The sequence below is a fragment of the Nannobrachium achirus genome, assembly GCF_963921795.1.
Source record: "Nannobrachium achirus genome assembly, chromosome: 7".
In the NCBI taxonomy this organism is placed as follows: Eukaryota; Metazoa; Chordata; class Actinopteri; order Myctophiformes; family Myctophidae; genus Nannobrachium; species Nannobrachium achirus.
The window spans coordinates 19,468,664-19,488,753 of record NC_137816.1 but is presented as its reverse complement, the minus strand read 5'-3'; the positions used below and the strand labels follow the sequence as shown (position 1 = coordinate 19,488,753).

The following is a 20,090-nucleotide window of genomic DNA, read 5'->3' as shown; positions in this document are numbered from 1 at the left end:
CTAAATTACATATTTATAGCCTGGAAAAGCTGGGTTTCGTGTGTGCATGTGTGCATTAGGGCTGCACGATATGGGCAAAATTATATATCTCGGTATTTGTGCCAAATATTTCGATATCGATGCGATACGATATACAATATTACCATACAAATTTCATATTGAATATTTTAGGTGTTGCAACAGTGAAAACAATCAAATAAAATATAATACAAAAATATTCAAAAAACAGCATAATAGCAAGTCAATACCACTCTTGATTTTAAATGCTACTGGGTAACAATATGGGCGACGACATGGTTGTTATATTGCCCAGGGCGATATACCGGCCATTGTTGCCTTTGGCGATACTGATATTGCGCATGGTCATACCTCGATAACTATACATTGTTCAGCACTAGTGTGTGTCTTGAGAAGAGGAGGTAAAAAACACTAAAAGAGTGGAAAGGAGAGGAACGCAGATTCAATTCTATTCTATTCAGTGTGTGTGATGTATGAATTATTATGACCCTGATTGATAATTCAAGGCCACCAGATGACAAAACAGTGCAGAACGTGAATAGAAGATCAGACCAGTGGAGCGTCTTACTCTTAGAGTTCATCTGGTGACTGTCGAATCCACCGAACGTCTCAGCCCTCCGAGGCAAACACACCGGTCCCACACCACCTCCTCCACCATCCTGCTGCCCCCCCACCGCCATGGCTCCTCCCAGACTGCCGTTCACCAGCGTCTGTAGCGTCTCCACTGTTGCACACACACACGCACACACACACACACACACACACACACACACACACACACACACACGCGCGCACACACACACACGTGTTGGTTTAGTACAATTTTGGGGAACATTGACGTACATTTATTGCACACGCTGTTATTCTAACGTTTCTCACTTCTCCTGTTTTTATGAGAGAACTTTTACCTAACGCTAACCCTAACATTTGCTCTTATCTTATGAAAATGCAGTATATAATCAATTATTTCCCAGAATGTGGTGGTACATGTCCGAAACACATGCACGCACCACGCAGGCACAGATATCGATACTGTAGCAAAATCCTCAGTGTTCCTTTATCTGAGTGTACAAATAGAACAAAATGGACCCTTACAGCTCCACATGGCTCCATTTATACACCCTCAAGAGTTAAACTAACACTCAGGATTTTACTGTGTATACCGGATGAGGTCACACACAAAAACGCACAAGCCACAAACCTCAGTCCACGGGGACAGGAGCAGAGACATACAGGAGAACACAGGTCACTAACTACATTACCTCTGTCTAACACTGTTAAGAGCCCACAGCCTGCAGCCTTCATCTGCCACACTGCCTGCTGTGGTTTGTGTGTGTGTGTGTGTGTGGGGGACGACGACAACAGTTATACTGCCTGCTGTGGCGTGTGGACAAGAACCTTTTCAATCTGTTCTGTTCAGTTCCATTCTGACGACTGAGGCTAAGTCGTTTTTTGATTGAATACTTTATCAGACAGAAATGCAAACAGTCAAACACTTGGTCTAAAAAGATAACACCAAAAAAGTCCTTGCGGGTCTTGTTTCCATTGGGGTCCTATGTATTCAATTTGTTAAGTTGTTTCATATCAGATGACATAAAATACTATACATATACTGTACATCATATAGGAATACGTAGGAACCAGCAATGGCAGTAAAACAACAGGATTTGTTTTATACTGTATAGTGTTGTACTCCTCAGTAATGAGGATTGTTACTGAGGTGCACTCGCCAGTCACCGTGAAAACAAGAGTGTAAACGAATCCCATCTTCTGACCCCACTTCTCATTATACCAAAGACTACCAACCACCTGCCCACACAGATCTATATATGTTCTATTTATTACTGCTACTACTTTATTATGATCACTAACTACTGTGCCCTGTAAGACCTCCGCCTCTGCATACGTGCGTACCGTCAACTGCTCACACTTACCTTTTAACGAGCCTTTAAGATCAGGTAGACAACAGTAATTACAAACGGCCTCTATGAACCTCATGTTGAATTGTGAGTTGAATACTCTTTTTTTTTTCTACATATAGTACATGAAGACAAAGACATTCACATTCACACACATTCACACACATACCACCTGCACATGCCTATTTAAAGTAATATTGATAATAATACATAGTTCCCATACATTATTTACAAAGATATTCTTTAACCATATATACTAGCCCTTACCCGTTCAAAGATATGAGCTCCGAAATGATGTGCAGTGTGTGGTTTATGGGATGTGCACTGTGCACACAGTATATGAGGGATGGAAAGTAACTTTAACTGGTGCTTGCATGATAATATGTAGGAGCATCAATGTAAGAAATACCCGTTTCGTTTAATGGCTACAGAAATACTGTGTACCGATCTGTAACAGGGCCAGACAACCGCTGTGTGTGTGTGTGTGTGTGTGTGTGTGTGTGTGTGTGTGTGTGTGTGTGTGTGTGTGTGTGTGTGTGTGTGTGTGTGTGTGTGTGTGTGTGTGAGTGTGAGTGAACGGGTGAATGTAATGTGCTTTGCAGAAAGGCGTTATATAAACTCGTCATTTCGTCATTGTCGGGTGGAAACCTTGTATGTCCAAAACCGTTCCTTTTTTATTATTATAAAAAATAAACAATTTAAAATTGTGAAAATAGACGATCTACAACCACACAATGCGAGGCGTTGTGTGGTTGTAGATCTGCTATTTTCATTACTTTTGTTCAACACTCTTGTATGATGAAGTAGGGCTTTAATTTCGAAAAAAAACACACATGTTTGAAACCTGGATATACAAGGTTTCCGCCTGACAATGACGATTTACCAATCAACACTTATGGTTGTCTGTACCTTCCAGCAGGGCCTGCTTCATGATAGGCTCTCCGCGGGGCAGGGCCTCCTGGCTGCCGGACACAGCCCTGAACAGAGAAGGCTCGGCCGGGCAGCAGCCGTCGCGCTGCTCTGCCCCCTCTCCACCTCCTCCCACACCACCACCTGCTGCTGCCGCGTCTCCTCCACACTCACACATCTCCCGGAACACCCTGGCCTTCTCCTCCAGCAGCGTCACGATCTGCTCATCCTTCTGCCTCAACAGGTCTGACGGCGGGGAGGAGGGGGATGGAGGAGGAGAGAGAAGGAAGGCGGAGGAGGAGAAGAGATGGATGCGGGAGGAAGGGAAGGAGAGGAGATTAGGATGGGCCAAAAACGATGACGCTGTTCCACAAAAGAACATCCATAATACAGTGTGCACTGCACGCATGCACACGCACGTACACTGCACGCACGCGCACACACACACACACACACACACACACACACACACACGCACGCACGCACGCACGCACGCACGCACGCACGCACGCACGCACGCACGCACGCACGCACGCACACACGCACACACGCGCACACACACACACACACACACACACACACACACACACGCACACTACCTCTCATCTCCTTGGCCTTAGTCTCCAGCAGTCTCTTGTCCTCTTCCGTCTCACTGGGGATCCCTTCATCATCGTCCTTCTCTCTGTCCAAACAACAGACGGCCAATCAAATACGGCCCAGCATCGACCAGCCAATCAGATTGGCAGACAAATCGAACACAGCTAAGAAACAATCGGATAGCTGACGTCACAGAGCCAATCAGAGACAGCAACTAACACTCTATTCCTGCTGCATGGTCTAGGATCCAATCCCAGCCAGAGGGATTGATGAATCCAAATAAAACGAGCTAATAGTGCTCAAGCAGGGGTCAAGCTCCTGCCTACCGATTTAGTGCACAATCACAATTGTGTTCGTGGGTGGCAATTGTGTTCGTGGGTGGCAAGCCGGCAGCGGGTGATCTCTGTCGCTGCACTAGTGACCCCTACAGGTTGGTCGGGTGCATGTTCAGAAGGGAGCTAAACTGGGAGGGTTGGCGTGTGAACTCCTCACTGCCAAGTGAAAAGAAGCTGCTCATTGTGTATTTAATGAGATACTGTAGATGGTTGTCTACACTGGCCCCAAGACCAGCAGTAGAGGTTAGTAGGGACTATTCAGTCATTATGCCAATTCTTCCCGTGTATACAGATAAACGCGAGGAATGGCATAATGAGTTGTGTTGTTGTTTGCATGTTATATGTGAAAAAAGTGGACTTATTGAATGCACACTTGTTGTTGCCAAAACAAATTCCTATGTGTTTTACACAATGGTAAATAAAGGAATCTGAATCTGAATCTGAATGAATGAATTGGAAAAAAGGTTAAAAATAGTTGATTAAAAGAAGAAAGGATTTTTTTTTTAAATAATAACACCTTTTCCGCCAGATGACCACATCAAAGTGAGAAAGAGACAGAGCGAGAGAGATAATCTAGCCGATCTTTCTCCAAAGACATTTAGATAACATTTGGCTGCTCTCATCATCCTCCCTCCCTCTCTCTCCCTCTCTCTCTCTCTCTCTCTCTCTCTCTCTCTCTGGCGTACTGTGCAGTAAATTCTCCAGGTCGTTCCTTAATACCATTAAGACCATTCTGTCAGTATAAACCCTGGTACACTCTAATCCCCCTCCATCACAGCTTACACCACACTACAGCCTTAAGACCTGTGCTGTCAAACTCCCGGGTTACAAGTAAAACTCAGGTGAGGTTTCACTGGCCAGGATCAGAATTTTAAACATGTAACGTAGGCCTCTGGGGGGGTCACAGCAGGAAATGGAGGGGAAAGGTTTGGGATGAGGGCTGATGGGGTGGAAAAGGCAGAATGGAACTCTTTATATAGGAGTAAACCCAATACATAATACTGTAATCACTTCTGCATCCACGTCCTGGGTTACAAGGGCAACAGAGGTGAAGTTTCGCACTCCCAGATGTGAATTTAATTCATCGTAGAGGGTAATGGGGAGCGTTTGGGTCAGAACAGGAAACAAAGGCCAAGGAATTGAGTTGAGAGGTGAGGATTAGAGGTGATGGTTGAATTAAGGGGTGATGTTAGGATTTTATTAAGGGCCTAGGTCGGGTTAAGAGGGGAGTTTAAGTTCAGGGTACCACTCTGACCCTTAACTTTAAGAGGTGAGGTTAGGGAGAATTGGAAAAGGCTTGGTCTGTAAATTCAATCAACATTGCCACACTGCAATTTGTAAACCACACAGCTTCCTACACACAGCATTGTGCTGTGCAGAATCCCAGGCATTGAGCAACTCTTTCATTTAATTGAAACAGACAACAAGCATCAGGGGTTTACCGGGTTGACAACAATCCAATCTCCTCCATCAGTAGCTACTATTGGGTTAAAGGAAATGTTTGCCTATTTTGAACCTAATTCCCACTCTTTTAATCTGAGGAACTCTGAGAAAGGCACAGAAGAAATAGGGTATTTTCCCCCATAGTATATTATGATCTGCTCACATCAGAACAACGAGATATTGGTTCATAATCGGCAAAGTTTCTCTTTAAGCTATGATTACAATACATGACTAGTTTAGTTTAGTGGATTACAGGGGGGCAAAGACGTCATGTTTCACACACCAGGCTTTCTAGATCTCTTGGGAAAATGGATTTGGGGTAAGACTATTATATACAGTAGGTAGCATTTACACATTTAATAAGAAGAAAGACATTTTTAGTGGGCAAGGTATTTTAAGCCTCTCAAACAAGTTATTCTTCTGCTGATAAATCTGCACGTCAAAATAAATCTGTCATTTTATTCAAACAGAATAGCTTCCAAGAAAGAGACATTCACAGAAATTGTTGCATCTACGAAAAAAGAATAACAGTAGCAATACTTCTTTTGAGAATAGGCTACAGTGTCATTTTTGATGCTTGAGAACACAAATACGTTATACTTTTTGGTATACTTTCGAAGTGTTTTTTGGTAAAGCATGCTATATGCTGTAAACCTGGCTTTTAGAGAGGCAATCTCTCAAAATAAGGTTTTAGAAAACATGTATGTTCAGTATTATATTATATAATTTACAATTACAATTCCTTCTTATATTCTCGTTCATATCTTATCTCATTACTACACTGATATTCTTCTATTATGAAGAAAACACTATGAATATATATTACAGTTCCTCCCCTTCCCACTCACATGCAGTGCATGGCGTCCTGGATGAGCTGGATCCAGGTGTTCCGCTCGTCTCGGCTGCTGGCCAGAACCTCCACCATCTCTGGCCTGTCGGAGCCCACCGTGATCAGGAAGAGACCCCGCTCCTCGTTGGCCACCTCCCTAACGATCAGCTTCTGCAGGGACAGAACCGTGGAGCGATGGTCCTGGACGGAGAGGAGGGACCGAGAGAGAGAGAGAGGGAGAGAGGGAGAGAGAGAGACAACAACATAATTAGACTATGACTGTAGGAGGAAGTGGCCCCCGCTTCTCAAAGGCTAAGGAGGAGGGATGAGAGTATGATGGATGGAGAGGAGGAGGGAGGAAGGGCAGGGGAGGCAAGGAGGAGAAGGGGAGAAAAGGGTTGTGCTTGTTGTGTGAGAGAAGGTGAACAGGCCTTCTGGAGGGAGAGATGGATGGAGTGGTGGGAGGAGCGAGGAGGGAGAGAAAAAAGCAAAAAAGTAAGAAAGAGAGGAGAGAACAGAATATCTCAACTCAAAGGAGAAGATCAGAAAGGAAGAGAAGAGGGAAGTAGGATACAGAGGTAGAGACAGACAGATAGAATATTACGCCCGATTTATACCTTGTTGTATGACGGCATTGTGGGCCGAAAATAAGCTCACAACGTGTATAAGCTTATAGATCGTCTATTTTCGGCCTGCAATGCCGTCGTGCGTCGGAGCATATAGATCAGGCATTAGCGGGACGCACAGACACAGAGCAGACAGGCAGGAAAGTGGTCATTAGTTTGTGTATAATGTAATGATAATTGAGCAGCTCTGCATTAAATGGCTGACTTCTTACTGGTCGACGTGCACAGCAACGAGATGCAATGACAAAGCTATTTACGAACAGCGTTTACGTTTCATATTATGAGCAAAGGATGAACTGGGTGGAGAAGGTGAGGTTGCTGATTGGTGGCGTAATTAATTGTCACAATACATCTAAGACCAACTTTCACAAGGGTCACAGGAATAGCTAGTTCACCCTACATTCATTTCCATGTAGATCTCCCTACATTTATGTGTACTTATGTGTGTGGGGCGCATTAAATGACCCCAGCCCACAAAACTGCAAGTGATGTAAGCATAGGAAAGAATCGTCTCAAAAACAAGCAGCCTTGTATAACAGGGCTGGGTTCCATGCCAAGACCCACACCCAGAGCCAACACGATCACCACCACCACCACCTTATAAAAAGCAGCTAGTGGGCCAGCTAATGTAGCTGCAGCCGTGTTGTGCCGTGGCACGGTTAGCCAGCAGGCTAACCGTGGACAGGATGCTGTTTAGCAGCCGAACAGCTGGAGAGGAAAATGTGATGACTGCATCTCTGCACGCGCTCAGTAGGACCTTGTTAGATAGTGGGGGCGGGGAGGGATGAGGCGGTGAGAGAAAAGGAGGGGGAGAGAGAGACGAGGCAGAGGGCAGGGCAGGGGAGCAAAGCATTGAAGAGGAATTTATGAAAGCGGTGAAGGATAGAGAAGGGGAGGAGGAAGGATGTGAGTGGAGGCGACAGCAGTGGCAGATAAGAGAGGATAAGATAAGATATTCCTTTCTTGATCCCCGGAGGGATACTCATAGAAGCAACGGCAGTGTGGGTGTTCGACCGGCAGAGGGAAGGAGGACAGACAGACAACAGACAGAGAGACATATTCAGAGGGAGGCATGGATAAGGAGACAAGGAAAGAGAGGACAGAACAGGGACACAGAGAGAAAGAGAATGAGACTTTTGATGACAATTCCATATCATACCAGAGAGGCGAAGACATATTTCTGGTCTTTCTCCTGAAGGAACACAAACACATCTGACAGCAACAGTGCATGAACATCTAGAGAGAGAGAGAGAGAGAGAGAGAGAGAGAGAGAGAGAGAGAGAGAGAGAGAGAGAGAGAGAGAGAGAGATGTGTAAACAGACATGGTGCAAACCTGGCAGAGATTGTGAGATTTCCTCTCCTAATACCTATAGAGCAGGATGCAAGGATATTTTAAATGAACCTCCAAATATTAAAAAAAAAGAACAGCTAAAAAATAAATGACATGGAATCTTTTCTATTAAACCTTTTTTGCAATATTGTAATCTCTGTAGCATGGTTTATTATAAAACAAGAATGAAATTGTACAATTGAAACTGAGGTTGACAGAGAAAGAGAGCGAGGAAGTCGGGGTCACATGGAGGGCAGGTTTCAAAAAATGACGACATTTCTATAATTGGAAACATGGTATTAAAGTAATTCATCTTCATGGCTCACTGACATTTCTTTTTTTTTTACATTCATTAACTTTTGTAAAATAAGGAAATGTGAAAGCTACTAGAGGAGGAGAGAACAGGACACAAGAAATGTGATGCTTATTATAACCACATCATCCCTAGTTTGTCAAACATTCCCACATTTGTTCAAAAGTGAGTAAGTGAGAGACACACACACACACACACACACACACACACACACACACACACACACACACACACACACACACACACACACACACACACACACACACACACACACACACACACACACACACACACACACACACACACACAGACAAACAGCATTGTGTGTAGTTAACTTAGCTGGCAGTAAACTGGTGCACTCTGTATATAACAAGCCAACACAGTGTTTTCTGTTTTCTCATTAGTTCCTTTGAGGTGATAGCCACCTCTCCCATCAGCACAGAGAAGTATTGTGAGCCTAAACCGTGGGCCATGTGGTGTTCCTGATGTGGGCGTGTCAGCAATGCTCTATTGACAATGTGCAACGTTGATTAATGAGAGCCATATCATTTACCTCTTATTTGGAGAGCCACGAAGACTGGATAGGGTGCTTACAAAACAGAAATAAAATGGTGTAATAAAACATAATAAAAGCCAGTGTTTTTTTTTTTTTTGTGGTGGGTCGTTGTTCCTTTTCATTATAGGGCCATCTTTTTAGTCAGTTACCATCAGCCCACTGCTGTGTCAACTTGTGAAACTACCGATTTCTCTGCCGATAAACATTAACGCTTACGTCCGAGTGTGAGGAAAGTGTGCGAGAGCGCATTAAACGTGGTTTAACTAGTTCTATATTCCAACAGCAATAGTTGCTATAAGAGTGTTTTCACAGGAATTCATTTTCAGGTCAGGATACCAGTTATACCCAATCAGGAGAGACAACCCATACAGGATATACAGGATAAACAAGTGGAATTGAAGTAATGAAACAACAGTGGAATGGAACTGTGACACAAAATGATGAGTCAGGTTCTCTCTCCTGATTAGATCAAATTGATATCCTGAGCCGAATATTGTCTGTTTACTTAAGATCTGGAGAGACAGGGAGACCCTTATTACTGAATAACATAACAGTGGTTCCATTTCTACTCTATAACAAATGTATGAATGAATGCAGTAAATAATTTTTCCTGTGTGTGTGTGTGTGTGTGTGTGTGTGTGTGTGTGTGTGTGTGTGTGTGTGTGTGTGTGTGTGTGTGTGTGTGTGTGTGTGAATATGTCCAACCTTTGAGCCGTCCCTGGGTGTTCTTCAGCTGCAGCGGCCCATCGTGGATGTGCCGTCTTCCCCTCAGCAGGTCCTCCCTGGCGAACATCTGGCCGCTCCTCATCCTCATGATGGACTTGCTGTCGGTGCGCGCGTGGATGTCCTTCAGCCGCTGCCTCTTCTCGTGCTCGTTGACCTTGTCGTCCACCGCCGTGATCACCTCCTTCACCAGCCGCACGGCCTCATTCAGGTCCTCATAGTCATCCTCGCTCTCTGTGTAGGTCAGTTGGTCAGTAATACATTGAATGCTTTTACCAAACATACTTTGACATACTGTAGTTCTCACAAGTGCTGTTCACACCGCTTGCGTATTCTCACAAATGATGGAAACGTTACCGAATTGTAGATATGGATCGTGTACAGTCAAGTGGTCAAAGACACTCCCACCTCTACCCATTTGTAAAAAAAAAAGAAGAAAAAAAATCTGTGTTGAGAGTTTAAGGGGCCGTGTCCATTGAAAGCATTTTTCTGAGCTGACAGCGCCTGTCTGCCATGCATTTCTATGGTAAAGACATGCTGGTGGCACTCCTCTTCCCAGCGCCTGAGCATTGTGCTTCAGCAGCCATGGCACCCAGCACCTTTTGGCGCAGCGCCCGGGGGGGTTTAAGCTGACTTATGGAGAGGATCACTGTGCTTTTGAGGGCCCTGATTGGGTCTGACAACTGATAACAATTTACGACCCAACGATGCATCGTTAGTACAACCCTGAGAGGTCCGTGTTTACATTGTTTCAGTTAAAGGAGTCATCCAGACCAAAACACATATAGGGTTAAATCTGTCTTTTATCATACCCCTTTATACCTGCTTTATTCCATTTTTTTCATAGCTGCCCCTGTTGCAAGATTTCGGCTGCCCCTGTTGCTAGATTCCGAAGGCCCTCTCATAACTAACAGAGTAGATAGACTTTATACTAGTGCGGTTATTTCTTCAGCTTCAAAGTTAGTATTTTTTTATTGGATTGTGTTTACACTACGTCCTGAGACCAACCAAACCGCTGTTTTGACCTCACAGGCACCCTTACTTGTCAAACCGACTCCTCCCTCCCCTCCCTTTCTAGCCTCTCCTCTCCCTGCTCTGGTGCAGAGCAGAAGCCGTTTGACAAGTAAGGGTGCCTGTGAGGTCAAAACAGCGGTTTGGTTGGTCTCAGGACGTTGTGTAAACACAATCCAATAAAAAAATACTAACTTTGAAGCTGAAGAAATAACCGCACTAGTATAAAGTCTATCTACTCTGTTAGTTATGAGAGGGCCCGCAAAATCTAGCAACAGGGGCAGCCGAAATCTAGTAACAGGGGCAGCTATGAAAAAAATCGACTAAAGCAGGTATAAAGGGGTATGATAAAAGACAGATTTAACCCTATATGTGTTTTGGTCTGGATGACTCCTTTAAGCTATGTTGTGCTAATAACACAGATGTCAGGATGTCTGAGTAATGAGCACCTCAATAATGGTTGATATGTTGGAACAGTGCGGGCATAACGCTGTGTGCGAGCGATATGGACATGATATCCAAAGCGCTCCTCAATTCAAAAAGCGTTCTCTGTGGACACGGCCTCAGTGAAAACCAGTGCTCTCCCGTAACCGACACATAATGAGGATGTAAGTCGCTTGTAGTTTTGGTCGCAGTGTGTTTGGTGTGGACTCTCCGTGCATAATCACTGGATTACCCAAATCCTGGAGGAATCAAACGTATACATAATTCATTGGATATGGAATACTAATCGAGGGCATTGAGCAAAGAAACATTTACTGTAAAGCTCCTTTAGGGATGTTTTTTGGAGGAGGAAAATGACTTAACAAGTTGACATGTACATTTATTGAACAGAGATGACTTGTCTTGAGGATTTAAGCCACACAGAGGACATGTTGCAAGTAAGCCAGAATTGGAACGATGTGGTCTCAGTGTTTGAACAACTTAAAACCCTTGAAGCAGCATTTGGTACAACATGAGAATAGAATATGCATAGCCTTCTAACAGATCAGCAAGGAATTAAAGTGGCTTTGTTTTAGAAATATTACAAGCCTACAAGCCTTACATAGACACCAAGTGTCTTTGAGTGCTAGTATCTTAAACATCACAATTAACGTATTTGTTTAGTTTTAATCACTTTTAGTCTTGTAGAAGGTTATGCAAATTACAAAGGGGAACAAACAAAGCACTACGATTTTGAGAAGAGAATTGTATGACAATTCAGTATGGCTGAATGGTGTCTTTGAGAGTTTTATTTTCTCCTTGTGTGTCTTACATCACACTAGAGTGTCTACTTGGGAGAGCAGGGTGGTGTGTTTTTATTCAGAACATGTCAGAGTTGGCAGGAGAAAGTCTTCACAGAGAACCTCGAGGATTAACTCACAACCCCTCACTTCATATAAAACTAGAAACACACATACGCATGCGCACGCACACACACACACACACATCTCAGGGAAACTTTTAAACTTGTGCACACAGATACACACACCAACCCTTAGCCAAAACCCACATAGAACTATAAACTGGCACAGAGAGACACACACACGAACGCAGCCACGCACGCACGCACGCACACACACACGCACCCAAGCCCACGCACGCACGCACACACACACGCACCCAAGCCCATTTCCCATTGAACTATAAAGCAGCTTTAAGAGTAGATTAGTGTTTAAGTACACAGTTGGCGGCCAGACCATTAGACTTAAAGGTGTGTTTGATTTATCAGCCTAGACAGCCTGGCAGATTCCAACATGAATACATATCCGGAATCCTTGTGAGCCCACTGTTAAAAATGTCTTAGTGTAGACTATTAGAAAGTCCTGAAAAGTACATAAGCAAAAGCTAGCAGGAAGATTCAGCAGGTAAGCTAGCCAACAGCTAGGGTCTGGTTGGTGGTAACATGACAGTGACACTAACCTTTGGTGTGCTGAAGCATCCTCAGGATCAGGCCTGGGTACTTGGTTATTCTCTGGGTCACCAGCAGGATGCATTCTGGGATACCCAGTCGTCGCACCACGCTGCTGCTCATCTTTCTCTAAATAAATACCACAGGAGACAATATTGATAAACCAGACCCAAGAGCAGCTGGCAACAAACAGAACAAACAACATCATTTAAACTCCACTAAACCTGTTGTTGAGCTAAGTATAAACATGTGTGCAACCAATGCTAGGTTGCATCATCATGAATAATCATTTCTGCAATCAAAAATTACATGAGGAACAGACAGCTGAAAGACAATTGAGTTTTGCATTATAAAACTTTAGGTTCCACAGTGTAATATTCACTAGTGAAGAATGTAGGATATATGCAGGACACCAAGCGAAGTTAATGCGTACGTAGTACGTACGTACGCATGTATGTGTGTGTGCGCGCGTATGTATGTAGGTATGTGTGTGCACGTGCATGTGTGTTTGTGTGATGTGATGAAACTCTTACTTTAATAAAAGCTTGGAAGCGTTTGTCTTTGGTCAGGAGCTCCTTGTACAAGTTGACAGCTTCATTATGACGACTGCAGAACTTCCCATAAACCCTTTTCATGCACTCAGCACTGGACCCTGAGAACTGGAGCAGACAATTGTGAGAAAGAATGTCAGTATCAGCATATCAATCAATCAATCAATCAATACTTATTTTTGTAACCACTTAAATCCTATAGTATATACTGTCCTTCATGGTCCGGGGTTACCCGGTAGTCTGTACTTGATCCCATCCTATTTTTCCACTCTGCACAAAATCTGTTTGCTGGACAATAGCCGATCTACAAGCTCACAACGCGTCGCAATGCGATGCTTAAGCTACCGAGGTCACCTATTGACCCAGAAAAAATCTCCATGAATTCAAGGCTTCATAGGGTGTGTAATTGACAGAAAATACACATTTTTTGGGGTGAACTACTTCTTAACTCATTTAGTGCCACCCCTTTCACCACTAGAGGGCGCCCAGTGGCCATAGAAAATCCCATAGAGATATGCTGGTATATGCAGAAGCCCTGCAGCCATGACTTGCCTGAACACTTTCCTTTGTGCATGTACAGGAAGAGGATGAAGTTAGCTTGAAGTTAGCTATTGGCTACCAAGCATTTTAGAAGCCTTATTTTCGTCAACTTAGCCATGATTAAACCTTGCACACCTCATGCATGGGAAAAAAACAGAGAAGAATGAGCTCTAAAAAATCCAATGCAATCCTGGATTGCATTGGAGTGGATTTGTGCAGTTTGTTCACAGCTTTCAAACTAAAAAATCCGATTGGAAATCCGTTCAGGCATTCTTGAGATAATCGCCATTATGTTTTACATGTTATGTAAACAAACATGGCTGCCCTGTATGTTAGATGGGGTTGTATGGGGGTGGAACATGCAAAATCGCGATTGAAATCATGTTCACTAGATTTGATGGGGTCCAAAAAAAAAAATTCAAAAAAAAATTTTTTTTTTTTAGTTCGGGATAGGCACTCTGGGATGCGATAATATATCCCGAACTAATTCGGGATAGGCACTCAATGAGTTAAGTACGGTAGTACAAGCAAAATGAGTCCACTGACCTGGTGGAGCAGTACATCTCCTATCCGGTTGACGATGAAGCCTCCTCCCGGGGTGTCCTCTCTCTCCTGGTTGTCTCTCCTCCTCTCCAGCAGACGGTGCAGGTGCTGGCTGTGGAGGTCCAGCAGCTCGTCCAGAGCGGGGAACAGTCTGTCCAGGGTCTGTGGCTCCAGGCCCACCTCCTTCTGGAGGCCCTTGCTGTAGACCTCCGACATGATCCGCAGGGTGCGGACGTGATGCATCTCCGTTTGCATGAGTTCTGTTGGAGGGGGGAGAGAGAGAGAGAGATAGAGTGTGATAAAGGGTTGAGAACCACAGATTTATAGTGTTCGACCTTCAAGATTCCCAAAAGAGTTCTCAAATTCTGCCCGAATCCGACCCGACCTGAACTCGACATTTAGGGTAAGGCCTAAAAGGTATGCTAATTAGTCGGGCTGGGCCTCGGGCTCATTGATAAAAGAAAATATATATTTTAGGGTTAGGGCCCAGTAGGGCTGGGCCTTAATTTCCAGGCCTGTTGAGAACTCTAGTACAGTGTAGCGTACACAGTACAGCCGATACAAAAATTGTCAGCAGTAAACAACAGTACAGTTGTACAGTGATACTACAAATTGCATTCACTTCCCTTCTTCTCTAACCTCCAGGCTACAGACATTTACCATGAAAGGAGGCTTCATCTAGATATCTGTCTGTGAACATCTCATGACCCACAACATCTAGAAGCATGTATAGATACTGACGTACAGATAATCATGCATACCGTATATTACATCCTGTCTCTTGATGAGCTCAGTGTTGAGTTGCTTGAGGAGGTCCTGTTCCACAGTCAAGCTCCAGGAATCTGACTCCAAATCCTTCACCTCCGCTTCAAACTCCCCCATCAGCTGACCATCCATCATCTCTGTACCTGCAACCACACCAGCACACACTAGGCTCATATTGTACATTTATAGTGTAGTCTATAGCAATTACGTCTCATTCATACTTCATAGTTTGACCATTCAGTTATAAGAACTAATAAATAAATAAAAACTCAACGCAATAATAATATTATAATATACTGTACATATTATAATTAGGGCTGGGACTCCAATAAAACATGTTTAGCGGTTTTGTAATTAATTAATCAAAATTAATAACATGTTACGTATAAATATTTGACCTGAGAAGCTTTTTTTCTTTTTTTTATTAAAACACATTTTGGTATACGACTGAATCAGTGATGCTGTAAGTATTAATGATGTATTAAGTATTATGTTGCATGACCTTGTAAGTCATTATAAAATGATATATAGATGTACTATTTTACAGTACAACTTTATTGACAAGGTTTGTGTATAGAAAATACATATTGTTGAGTTACGTTTCTGTTATAAAGCATTATGCATGTTTCTGTTTATAACACTTCTAATTATACAGTGTTGTAAGCAGATTACAATGCATCACAATACAAAGTAGTATAATAGTATGTTTATAATGTCTCTATAGACACAGGCTTCATAGAAAGTATTGCCAGGTTTCTTAAGACAATGTCAATGTGTTGAATACAAGAGCAGTGCTGTGGCATAAGAGGAGAGCACACAGTTGTGGTGTGTGTCCATGCATGCATGGTTGGGATTCACTCCATTCATGTCCCTGGTTGAACAAATAACATTTCACACTGAGACACATGACAGTAAGACCCTGTCCACAGAGAGGACACATCCTATTAAAACACCATGCAACTCCACTTCCTTCTGGGAAATAGAGTGTCACACACACACACACACACACACACACACACACACACACACACACACACACACACACACACACACACACACACACACACACACACACACACACACACACACACACACACACACAGCAACTCAAAGCACAGCTGGTTCGCAGCTGTTTTTTGGGAGACAAGGGACTGATCCAAAGAGACAGTGTCCAAAGTGTGTGTGTGTGTGTGTGTGTGTGTGTGTGTGTGTGTGTGTGTGTGTGTGTGTGTGTGTGTGTGTGTGTGTGTGTGTGTGCGTGCGTGCGTGTGCTTGTGAGAGTTTGGTTTGTGAGGAATGACTGAATGCTAGCAGGTAGATTGTTCACCATGAATAAAAGCATCAACCTGTATGAATGAGGCATCACCAAATGAATAGCTTGATGTGAAATATTCAATTTTCATAGGATGTTTTCGTCAGACTCCTTAACTTAATTAAACTTTATAGTTAATTAAGAGTCAAAATAACACTGAGAACTTGACCAAATATGTGAGTGTAAAGCTTCGTACACACCGCCGGCGAATTGGCGAATAGCGAATTAGCGTATAATTCGCCTTTTGTTTAAAACCTTATAAAGTCAATGGAAGCATCCACACCAAACGCGAATTTAAAAAAAGCGAAAAGGCGTCTGTTTTTTATTCGCCCTTGTGTCAAATTTAGCGAACGTTCAAAGGCGAATTCCTCTCTCTCTCTGTATCAAAGTAAGCTCACTCTACCCTATTTCAAGAGAGAGAGAGAGAATGGTGGAGGGACCTTCACGTTACATTGAGGCCGAGGGGAACGGAGTTTTTCTCCTTTTCCGTGTCTCTCTCTGTGTGGCAGCGTGGCTGCTTCGAAAAAGTACTCGAATGTATTACTGGTAAAAGCATGGTATGTTTTAGGCTAATTTATAACTGCAAAAAGACTAATGTTTTAAAATAAATCGCTGGGTATTAAATACAAATGGATCCGAAGTGTAGTGGAGTAGAAGTAAAGTACTGGAAATTGGACACATCTACAAGTACAGGCTACTCAAGTAAATGTACTTTTAGTTACTTTCCACGAGCTGTTGCGGGGATCTGCCAGTATGCAGGGACACGGGCGGAGGAGGAACGGTGAACGCTCTGCTCCCCTTCCCCTCTCTCTCTCTCTCTGGCCAAATGCACTGCATGCAGACTCAGAGAGATGCGATATAATATGAAGAGCGCACTGTCTCGCAAATAGGGAGCGTGTGTACTATTTGTTTCCCTCATGTCTCCGTTCTACTCTCTCCTCTCTTCTCGTCTCCTTTCTCCTGCGCCAGAGGCAGATAATCACCCCCTCGTTTTAGGCGAATTAAGCGAATATCATACGCATATTCGCGTCGCTTTTTGGTGTGTATGGAAAAAGGCGAATTGCGAATTCTTCGCCTTTTCGCTAATTCGCCGGTCTGTACAGAGCTTAAGTCTGGCAGTATGTGAGTGTTTCTGTGTGAGCGATCATGTGTGTGTGTGTGTGTGTGTGTGTGTGTGTGTGTGTGTGTGTGTGTGTGTGTGTGTGTGTGTGTGTGAGAGAGAGAGAGAGAGTGCGTGAGTGTGTGTGTGTGTATGTGTTTTTGTGTGCAGACCTTCGTCAGTGAGTGACTCAGTGGATTCCGTGACATGACTGTTTCTGTTGAGGGAGTCGGTTGACTGGGAGAGGTAGCGAAGACCTTTAATAGGCATCTCATCCAACACCGGCCTGAAGGGAGGAGAGCAACAGTTAACTTCATCAACGCCTAGCCTCTGGGCATGGCATGTCGAAATAGGACAACATTGGGGAAAACAGGGTGAACGTTCACCGAAAATAGCAGATCTACAAGCTCACAATGCGCGGCATTGCAACGCCTTGTGAGCTTGTAGATCAAGTATAGACCTGAACCCCGGTCAATATAGTACAGTATACTGTATAGCGTTAGCCTGGTTCCAGCCGAGCCCATAGACCTGCTCACTCTCAGAGTGGACTGTTTCTCTGGTCTGGAATTGTGTTCATAATAAGTGATTTCTGGAGCCGAAATGACGGCTCCTCCAATTAGCGCAGGGGGTGGGGGTGGGTTTAACAAATAACCAATACGTGCCGTCAAAGTCCCTCCCCTCCAGAAATCCCTCAAACAGGGCACAATGTCAATGTCAAGCTTCAGCTGAGTCTGAAATCAGGCTAGTATAGCGTGTAAGTAGTCAATTCAATAGAATTTTATAAATTGTTATTGTAGTTGTTAAAAATCAATCAAAATGTAAGCTGTAAGACAGACAGACCCAGCGATGTTGCTGATAGAGATGCTCTTTGACAGGTTGCTGCTGTGGAACGCCATCATGCTGGCGTGTCGTCGTGACGACGCCACGGCCAATGAGGAGTGGTCGTCTGGCAACAAGATGGCCGACCAGGGCCGCTCCCTTGTCCCTGAGGCTGCAACACAACACACACACACACACACACACACACACACACACACACACACACACACACACACACACACACACACACACACACACACACACACACACACACACACACACAGGTTGAGTGAGGACATCAACATTTCAAGTGATTTTATGAATGGCATTTTTGCCATAGGCCTAAAGCCAAAAAATTGCAGATCTGCAAGCCGACAACGCATCACAGTTATTTTTCAGTGCCGCCAGCATGAAACCAAGTGTAAATCAGGCCTGACTCTATCTCTAATCCCTAAGGCTACTTTTACAGGAATACGAATTGCTCTGACTCCGCTAAACTAAACTATTGATGCAGATGCGATATTGTTGACACATGGAGACGCGTATTTATGACCCAGTCTGCATCTTTTTTGAGGACGGCTCCGCTTTGTTTTCATATCGAGTACGAAGCTGTATAAAAGGACCAGTACGGAGAATCCGATGACGTCGGTTATAGCACCCCCTCCCCCTCCTCAACCCGAATGGGAGAGGAACGGTGTGTGTGTGTGTCTGTGTCAGACAGTGTGTCAGACTGCGTGTCTGTTTAGTCCATGCATGTATGAATGCACAAGTCAGGTTCACGGTCTAATGTTTGACACCCGTGGACGCGGTCAGATAGTGGAGAGCAGGGGGAATTGAAATACCAAATAGAACATAATAAATAAATACAAAATCAACTTGACCAACTCCCTATGTCTAATCCTATGCCTGACCCCAAACTGAATCTTGTTTTAATTGTAATATTTATGTCTCTAAAAGTATTTTTCAACCATAAAACAACAATTACTCTTGGACAGGACAATGGTCCTCAAAACGTATATTTCTCATATTCTACTACACTTGTGGGGACATCAGATCCTCACAAGTAATACAAACACAATCCTTCTTTGTTGTATAATAATACATTACATTAAAAGATATCAATTGCCAAACAATACAGTATACAGGTCAAATAGATGCAATAACAAGTTATTGTTCTAAATAATATCCATCTGTCTGTTAAAGAATTATAGAAGTTACTGTATGGCTGTCTACCACCCACTATCAACTGTTTATTAAAATGCAAGCACAGGACAGGGTCCCTGTCTTTATTCCATCTAATTCAGATGTATATATACAGTATAAATTTCCACTCCAGTCATTAATGCTTAATTAATTTAAAGAGGCTGTAATTTAAAAAGCTACCCTACCAAAATGACTCATGATGACTCATATTAAAGACACTGCTGGTGTCGAGCACTGAAACACCAGATCTACGAGCTCACAGCGCCTCACAATGTTTGTCTTTTAGGCTACTAACTGCTGACAGTATTTGACTGATATGAGACAATAGTTTTATGTAGTTGTTGTATGAAGTGTACTGAGAGATACTTTTAATCACACTCACATTTGTTTCTCATTGTGACTGTTGCTGCAATGGAGCTGGAGTCTGGTACAGCAAGCTGGTGTTTGGTGAACTACATAAAAGAAGAGAGCGAGAGAGACAGAGAGAGACACAGAGAGAGAGAGATTGAGAGAGAGAATGACACACGCACACACACACACACACACACACACACACACACACACACACACACACACACACACACACACACACACACACACACACACACACACACACACACACACACACACACACACACACACACAGGGAGACAGGGAGAGAATAGACATTGATTAACCACTTAAGAACTACGTGCTATCCATAAATAGACAATCTACCAGGCCAGCTCACGACCTTATAGATCTGCTATTTTTGAAAA

The 20,090-nt window shown here is 43.6% G+C and overlaps 1 protein-coding gene across 3 annotated transcripts in view; it reads right to left on the bottom strand.

The window, feature by feature from the left end:
• Nucleotides 1–20,090, bottom strand: part of akap13 (A-kinase anchoring protein 13) — a 111,084-nt gene that overhangs the window by 14,331 nt on the left and 76,663 nt on the right. For all 3 annotated transcript variants that reach the window (XM_080730685.1, XM_080730686.1, XM_080730687.1), the window contains 13 exons: nucleotides 19,715–19,784; nucleotides 18,151–18,301; nucleotides 17,484–17,596; nucleotides 14,896–15,042; nucleotides 14,138–14,394; nucleotides 13,034–13,159; nucleotides 12,512–12,629; nucleotides 9,581–9,832; nucleotides 7,836–7,912; nucleotides 6,070–6,251; nucleotides 3,446–3,528; nucleotides 2,847–3,092; nucleotides 587–742 (listed from right to left, as the gene is read on the bottom strand). In XM_080730685.1, coding sequence (XP_080586811.1) covers nucleotides 587–742; nucleotides 2,847–3,092; nucleotides 3,446–3,528; nucleotides 6,070–6,251; nucleotides 7,836–7,912; nucleotides 9,581–9,832; nucleotides 12,512–12,629; nucleotides 13,034–13,159; nucleotides 14,138–14,394; nucleotides 14,896–15,042; nucleotides 17,484–17,596; nucleotides 18,151–18,301; nucleotides 19,715–19,784 — 1,978 coding nt within the window. The remainder of the gene's footprint in view (nucleotides 1–586; nucleotides 743–2,846; nucleotides 3,093–3,445; nucleotides 3,529–6,069; nucleotides 6,252–7,835; nucleotides 7,913–9,580; nucleotides 9,833–12,511; nucleotides 12,630–13,033; nucleotides 13,160–14,137; nucleotides 14,395–14,895; nucleotides 15,043–17,483; nucleotides 17,597–18,150; nucleotides 18,302–19,714; nucleotides 19,785–20,090) is intronic.